This window comes from Excalfactoria chinensis, unplaced genomic scaffold (genome assembly GCF_039878825.1).
Source record: "Excalfactoria chinensis isolate bCotChi1 unplaced genomic scaffold, bCotChi1.hap2 Scaffold_366, whole genome shotgun sequence".
NCBI classification, from domain to species: domain Eukaryota; kingdom Metazoa; phylum Chordata; class Aves; order Galliformes; family Phasianidae; genus Excalfactoria; species Excalfactoria chinensis.
Genome location: NW_027315654.1, coordinates 20,001 through 27,500, shown reverse-complemented (window position 1 = coordinate 27,500; position 7,500 = coordinate 20,001). Strand labels below are relative to the sequence as shown.

Below are 7,500 nucleotides of genomic sequence, written 5' to 3'. Positions count from 1 at the left end.
CTTTTTTTAGCTCACCCCCCCCGTTTTTCTTTTTTTTTTTTCTTTTTTTCCCCTTTTTTTAGCTCACCCCCCCCTTTTTCTTTTTTTTTTTCTTTTTTTTTTTTCCCTTTTTTTAGCTCACCCCCCCCTTTTTTCTTTTTTTTTCCTTCATTTTTCCTTTTTTTTCCTTGTATTTTTTCCCTTGTTGTTTTTTTTTTCCTTTTCTCTTTTTTCCCCTTTTTTTTCCTTGTATTTTTTCCCTTATTGTTTTTTTTTTCCTTTTCTCTTTTTTCCCCTTTTTTTCCCTTGCCCCCCTCTCTTTTTCCCCCATTTATTTATTTATTTATTTACGCGTTTAGTTTTGATTTATCGCTTCTTCCCGCCCCCCCCCCATCTTTTACGTCTTTATTGTTTTTATTATCGTTATACGATTATTCCGTTACCACGAAACGCTACGATCTTTCTGTGCATTTTAAAATCTTCTTCTCTTTTCTTTGACTGACTTGCGGCTTCTTTCCTTTTCTCTTTTTTTTTTTTTTCCTCGTCGCTCGTCCGCGCGCGCCAACGCGTGAGTAGGCCCGGCCCGGCTCGGCGCGCCCTCTGTCACGAAGAAAGGGGTCTCTGGCGAGGCGAGGGGGTCCGTGACGGGGTTGCGGGTAGGACCTGGCTGCCGGTACCGGCCCGAGCTTCCCGCTCCGCGTCCGTCCTCCGCCCTTCTCCCCAGTTCCCCCCCCCGCCCTCCCCCATCCCCTCCCACCACCACCACCACGGGCCGCGCGAGCCAGAACCCGACCCGTACCCGAAAGCGGCCCGCCTAGCCCTGACCCCCCAGGCCTCGCCCTTAACCCCATCACCCTCTCCCGGACGCGTCTCGCCCGCCCGGCCCGCGTGGCTTTTGTTTTGTTTTGTTTTTTTCGCGGGGGTTTTTTGTTTGGTCGGTTGGTCGCTCGCCTGCTTGTTTGTTTGTCTGGTCCGCCCGGCTCCCAGCGACCGCAGTTGCAAAGCGGCGGAAGCTAGAGGCTGCCGGCGGGGTGGCTGGACTCGGCTAAGCCGGCGAGAGCTTCCCGTTGCGGAAGGGGGGGGGGGGGGGGGCCTCCGGTCTGAGGCGGGTGCGGCGGGGCCTTGACGATCGCTAGGCTCAGGTCTAGCCGCCGTGCTTGGAATGCCCTTCCTTGGCAGGAAGCAGAGGGTGGTTTCGGTGAGCGAGCGAGCGGAGGCGGCAGCAGCTCGCCCGCGTCCTCAGGACCTCGGGGCCGATCTCGGGCCGGCCTTTGGGAAGGAAACCGGCTCTGAACCGGCTCGCGATGGACTCCGCCCGAGCGAGCGGGGCCCCCGCACGGGCGCCGGTTAACCGGCCGGCGGCTCTCCGGACCGGTCGAAGGGCTTTCGACCGGCTCCGAAGGGGGAAGCCGGAGGGGAATCCGGTGTGACGGCGGAAGGCGGAAGGACACGAGGACGGCAACGGATATCCAAACGTTTATTGAGGAGGAAAAACTCACCGATGCGGACGCCTTCGCCGGGAAGGAACGCCGAGGCCGTCTCCGCCGGGGAGCCGTCTCCGAGAGATGCTGCGCCGCCTCGGCGGCGCTCGGCCCTTCGAGGAGGTCCGGAGGAAGCGGAGTCGAGCTCCACCCTTTTCCGGGAGCGCGGCGTCGCGGTTTCGCGGCGTCGCTCTCGATATTCTACGTCGCGACGTCGCGCGCGCTACGCGTCTACGTATCCCAGGGGACGTCGCGGCCAGAGATAGCTCGCGGGAGGAGGATTATCTCTCGCTCCCAGGCTGGACTTCTCTCTCTCTCTCCCCCTCTCTCTCTGACTCTCGGGGCGCGAGGAGCGCTCCGGCCGCGTCCGTCGCCTGGAGTTCACAGCAGGCCTCTGGGTTTTCGGGGACTCTCTCTCTCTGTTTCGTTCGACGGACGAGCCTCGACGAGATCGTATTCTACGACGTTACCTCGTGCTCCGACACCGTATCTAGTAAAAGAAGTTTTCCCCCTTAGATTGCTGCCGCTGTTCTTTCCGCCCCCCTTTTTCCCCTCCCTTTCCGGGCCGGGGGCCCGACGGGGCGGCGGCGGCGGCGGCCCCCGTCGCGGGCACGGGTAAATCTAGGTGACCCGTGACACGCGGCGAAACGACTCTCACCTGTGCTCCCGCAGCTGACCCGACGCTCGCCTCGGCCGATCCGTCAGAGGTCCGGCGCCGCGGCGACCCGTTCCCCGTACAGACGGAGAAGGGCTGAGGGATGCCGTCGCCGCGGGTAAACGGCGGCGAAAGCCTCCGAGTCGTCCCGTCGGAGCGCGCGAGGATTCGTCGGAGAAGGTCTCGTCGCCGGTACCCCGCGCTAGGCCTTCTCGCGTACCTCCTGGGGGCGACCGCGCCTGCTGCCGCCCTCGGGCGCCCGTAGGCCGGTGCGCGTCGCGTGGGAAAGAAAGGGGACGAGTCAAGAAAAATCCGCGGAGAGCGTCCTTTCGCACGGGCCGCTTCTGCCGAGCGAGCCCCCGTTCCCCCCCCCCCCCCTTCGCGTCCTCCCCCACCCGGAAACGCCTCCGCCTCCGTGGCCGCGGGGTCCGAGGCGGGAACCGCCTCCGCCGCGGCCAGAGCTCCGGCAGAAGAGGAACAAAGTCCCCTCTGTCCCGACCTACCGTCCAGCGAAATCGCAGCCGAGGGAACGGGCTCGGCGGAATCGGCGGGGAATAGAAGACCCCGGTGACCTCGACTCTAGTCCGGCGCTGCGAAGAGACGGGAGAGGTGCAGGATAAGTGGGAGGCCCACCCCCCCTCGGCGCTTCGGGCGGGAGACCCCCGCCGCGCCGCCGCCCGGCTGCCGGTGAAATCAGATCGATTTTTCGCTTTTTTTTTTTTTTTTTTTTTTCCACCACGGTCTCCACTGGCGCGTGCTCTCTCTCTCGCTCTCTCTCGCTCTCTCTCGCTCTCTCTCCCCCCCCCCACCCGCCATCCTTCTTTTACCCTGTCTCCAACCAGCGCCCCCCCACCCCGCACCCCCCCACGCCGGCCGAGAGAGCCGCGGGACTTTTTACATTTTCCCATTTATCCTTCCAACCCCCCCCACCCCCCGGCACCCTCGGCACGATCCCGGGGACCGGAAGAGTCGAACGAGCGCGACTCGGCAACGGCGGCGCCCGCGCCCCCGCCCGCGCCCGCGCCCGCGCCCCCGCCCGCGCCCGCGCCCCCGCCCGCGCCCGCGCCCCCGCCCCCGCGGCCACCCCGCGCCTCCCGCCGGCCCACCTCTCTGCCGACCGCTGCCGTCTACCCGCTGTTCTTCCATCCTTACCCCGCCGAGGCGAGCGACCGCGCGCCGTCCGGGCCGACCGCCGTCCCGGATTTCCGGCAGACCGGCCGGAATTCCATCACCAACGGCCCTCCCGGTGGGCGCGGCCCCGGCTCGCGCACGCGCGCTTCCTCCGGGTGGGCCGGGCCGCATCCGAGCCTGTCCGGCAGCGACCTCTAGAGTCCGGGGCGGAGCCGGGTAGACCGTGGCGACCGAATCGAGCGGCACGGGCAGCGCCCCCTAGCCACCGCCGCCGAGCCCGTGCCGCTCGGAGCCGGGTAGACAGTGCCGACCCAGTCGAGTCGCACGGGCAGCGACCCCTAGCCGCCGCCGCCGCCGAGCCCGAGTGCCGCTCGGACCCGGGTAGACCCTGCCGACCTAGTCGAGTCGCACGGGCAGCGCCCCCTAGCCTGCGCCGCCGTGCCCGAGTGCCGCTGTTAACCGGGTAGACCGTGCCGACCTAGTCGAGTCGCACGGGCAGCGCCCCCTAGCCTGCGCCGCCGTGCCCGAGTGCCGCTCGGACCCGGGTAGACCGTGCCAACCTAGTCGAGTCGCACGGGCAGCGCCCCCTAGCCTGCGCCGCCGTGCCCGAGTGCCGCTGTTAACCGGGTAGACCCTGCCGACCTAGTCGAGTCGCACGGGCAGCGCCCCCTGGCCTGCGCCGCCGTGCCCGAGTGCCGCTGTTAACCGGGTAGACCCTGCCGACCTAGTCGAGTCGCACGGGCAGCGCCCCCTAGCCTGCGCCGTCGTGCCCGAGTGCCGCTGTTAACCGGGTAGACCGTGCCGACCTACTCGAGCCGCACGGGCAGCGCCCCCTGGCCTGCGCCGCCGTGCCCGAGTGCCGCTCGGACCCGGGTAGACCCTGCCGACCTAGTCGAGTCGCACGGGCAGCGCCCCCTAGCCTGCGCCGTCGTGCCCGAGTGCCGCTGTTAACCGGGTAGACCGTGCCGACCTACTCGAGCCGCACGGGCAGCGCCCCCTGGCCTGCGCCGCCGTGCCCGAGTGCCGCTCGGACCCGGGTAGACCCTGCCGACCTAGTCGAGTCGCACGGGCAGCGCCCCCTAGCCTGCGCCGTCGTGCCCGAGTGCCGCTGTTAACCGGGTAGACCTTGCCGACCTACTCGAGCCGCACGGGCAGCGCCCCCTGGCCTGCGCCGCCGTGCCCGAGTGCCGCTCGGACCCGGGTAGACCCTGCCGACCTGGTCGAGTCGCACGGGCAGCGCCCCCTAGCCTGCGCCGCCGTGCCCGAGTGCCGCTGTTAACCGGGTAGACCCTGCCGACCTAGTCGAGTCGCACGGGCAGCGCCCCCTAGCCTGCGCCGTCGTGCCCGAGTGCCGCTGTTAACCGGGTAGACCGTGCCGACCTACTCGAGCCGCACGGGCAGCGCCCCCTGGCCTGCGCCGCCGTGCCCGAGTGCCGCTCGGACCCGGGTAGACCCTGCCGACCTAGTCGAGTCGCACGGGCAGCGCCCCCTGGCCTGCGCCGCCGTGCCCGAGTGCCGCTCGGACCCGGGTAGACCCTGCCGACCTAGTCGAGTCGCACGGGCAGCGCCCCCTGGCCTGCGCCGCCGTGCCCGAGTGCCGCTCGGACCCGGGTAGACCCTGCCGACCTAGTCGAGCCGCACGGGCAGCGCCCCCTGGCCTGCGCCGCCGAGACCGAGTGCCGCTCGGACCCGGGTAGACCCTGCCGACCTAGTCGAGCCGCACGGGCAGCGCCCCCTGGCCTGCGCCGCCGTGCCCGAGTGCCGCTCGGACCCGGGTAGACCCTGCCGACCTAGTCGAGTCGCACGGGCAGCGCCCCCTAGCCTGCGCCGCAGTGCCCGAGTGCCGCTGTTAACCGGGTAGACCCTGCCGACCTAGTCGAGTCGCACGGGCAGCGCCCCCTAGCCTGCGCCGTCGTGCCCGAGTGCCGCTGTTAACCGGGTAGACCTTGCCGACCTACTCGAGCCGCACGGGCAGCGCCCCCTGGCCTGAGCCGCCGTGCCCGAGTGCCGTACGGACCCGGGTAGACCCTGCCGACCTAGTCGAGTCGCACGGGCAGCGCCCCCTAGCCTGCGCCGCCGCGCCCGAGTGCCGCTCGGACCCGGGTAGACCCTGCCGACCTAGTCGAGCCGCACGGGCAGCGCCCCCTGGCCTGCGCCGCCGAGCCCGAGTGCCGCTCGGACCCGGGTAGACCGTGCCGACCTGGTCGAGCCGCACGGGCAGCGCCCCCTGGCCCGCGCCGCCGAGCCCGAGTGCCCCTCGAAACCGGGTAGAACCTTCCGACCGACTCGAGTCGCACATGCATCGACCCCTAATTTCCGCCGCCGTGCCCGAAAGCAGCTCGTAACCAGGTAGACCCTGCCCACCTACTCGAGTCGCAAGGGCAGCGAACCCTTGCTGCCGCCGCCGAGCACGAGTGTTGATCTGAGCCGGGTAGACAGTGCCGACCGACTCGAGCCACACGAAGAGCGCCCCCTAGCCTGCGCCGCCGCGCCCGAGTGCCGCTGTTAACCGGGTAGACCCTGCCGACCTAGTCGAGTCGCACGGGCAGCGCCCCCTAGCCTGCGCCGTCGTGCCCGAGTGCCGCTGTTAACCGGGTAGACCTTGCCGACCTACTCGAGCCGCACGGGCAGCGCCCCCTGGCCTGCGCCGCCGTGCCCGAGTGCCGCTCGGACCCGGGTAGACCCTGCCGACCTAGTCGAGTCGCACGGGCAGCGCCCCCTGGCCTGCGCCGCCGAGCCCGAGTGCCGCTCGGACCCGGGTAGACCGTGCCGACCGACTCGAGTCGCACATGCATCGACCCCTAATTTCCGCCGCCGAACCCGAAACCCGCTTGTAACTGGGTAGACCCTGCTGACCTAGTCGAGTCGCAAGGGCAGTGACCCCTTGCTGCTGCCGCCGGTCACGAGTGTTGATCTGAGCCGGGTAGACAGTGCCGACCGACTCGAGCCACACGAAGAGCGACCCTTAGCCGCCGCCGCCGAGCCCGAGTGCCACTGGTTACCGGGTAGACCCTGCTGACCGACTCGAGTCGCACGGGCAGCGACCCCAAGCCGCCGCCGCTGAGCCCGAAAGCCGCTCGTAACCGGGTAGACCCTGCCGACCTAGTCGAGTTGCACGGGCAGCAACGCATAGCCGCCACCGCCCTGCCCGAAAGCAACTGGTATCCAGGCAGACCCTGCCGACCGACTTGAGTCGCACTGGCAGCGACCCTTAGCCGCCGCTGCCGAGCCCGAGTGCCACTCGTAACCGAGTAGACCCTTCCGACCGACTCGAGCCACAGGTGCAGCAACGCCTAGCCGCCGACGCTGAGCTCGAAAGCCGCTAATTACGAGGTAGACCCTGCCGACCGACTCGAGCCGCACGTGCAGTGACCTATTGCCGCCGCTGCCAAGCCCGAGTGCCGCTCGTAACCGGGAAGACCCTGCCGACCGACTCGAGCCGCACTGACAGCGACCCCTAGCCGCCGCCGCCGAGCCCGAGTGCCGCTGTTAACCGGGTAGACCTTGCCGACCGGCTCGAGACGGATGGGCAGCGACCCTCGGGCGCTGCCGCGGAACGTGCGAGCCGAACGCAGTGCACCGAGACCGTGCGTACTACGCTCCGATCGGCTCGGTCATTCCGCGGCGGAGGACAGTTGGTTGCATTCGCGCAGGCTCGGGTGCGCCGGCACGGTCCAACCTATCTCGGCGGGCTCCGCTCCACTCGATCGTTCCCCGGCAGAAGCCGGTTGTCGCTTCTGTGGCGGCTCGCGTGCGCCGGCACGGTTTCCCCGGCCCCGGCGGGCTCCGGTCCGCTCCGTGCTTCCGCGGCGGCAGACGGGCGTCTCAGCCGCGCCGGCTCGCGTGCGGCGGCACGGTGCAACCTATCTCGGCGGGCTCCACTCCACTCGATCGTTCCGCGTCATAAGCCAGGTGTCGCTTCCGTGGCGTCTCGGGTGCGCCGGCACGGTCTACCCGGGTCCGAGCGGCACTCGGGCTCGGCGGCGGCGGCTAGGGGTCGCTGCCCCTGCGGCTCGACCAGGTCGGCACGGTCTACCCGGGTCCGAGCGGCACTCGGGCTCGGCGGCGGCGGCTAGGGGTCGCTGCCCGTGCCGCTCGAGTCGGTCGCCACGGTCTACCCGGCTCCGAGCGGCACTCGGGCTCGGCGGCGGCGGCTAGGGGTCGCTGCCCGTGCGGCTCGAGTCGGTCGCCACGGTCTACCCGGGTCCGAGCGGCACTCGGGCTCGGCGGCGGCGGCTAGGGGTCGCTGCCCGT

At 68.8% G+C, this 7,500-nt stretch overlaps 1 protein-coding gene across 1 annotated transcript; it reads right to left on the bottom strand.

Moving 5' to 3' along the window:
• Window positions 1-1,439: 1,439 nt before the first annotated feature.
• LOC140264957 (uncharacterized) lies at window positions 1,440-3,417 on the bottom strand. Its single transcript, XM_072360851.1, has 3 exons — window positions 3,268-3,417; window positions 2,119-2,705; window positions 1,440-1,950 (listed from the first exon to the last, which is right to left on the bottom strand). Exons 1-3 carry the CDS (start codon window positions 3,415-3,417, stop codon window positions 1,842-1,844), a joined length of 846 nt encoding a protein of 281 aa, XP_072216952.1. The 3' UTR covers window positions 1,440-1,841.
• Between the last annotated feature and the right edge of the window lie 4,083 nt (window positions 3,418-7,500).

What these genes read in the sequence shown, in the direction of transcription:
- LOC140264957 (XM_072360851.1), bottom strand. Translation starts at nt 3,417, where the DNA reads ATGCGGCCCGGCCCACCCGGAGGAAGCGCGCGTGCGCGAGCCGGGGCC. An exon ending in CGGTCGCTCGCCTCGGCGGG is followed by an intron (nt 2,706 to 3,267) that starts GTAAGGATGGAA and finishes GTCTCTTCGCAG; the next exon opens with CGCCGGACTAGAGTCGAGGT. An exon ending in GGTCAGCTGCGGGAGCACAG is followed by an intron (nt 1,951 to 2,118) that starts GTGAGAGTCGTT and finishes TTCTTTTACTAG; the next exon opens with ATACGGTGTCGGAGCACGAG.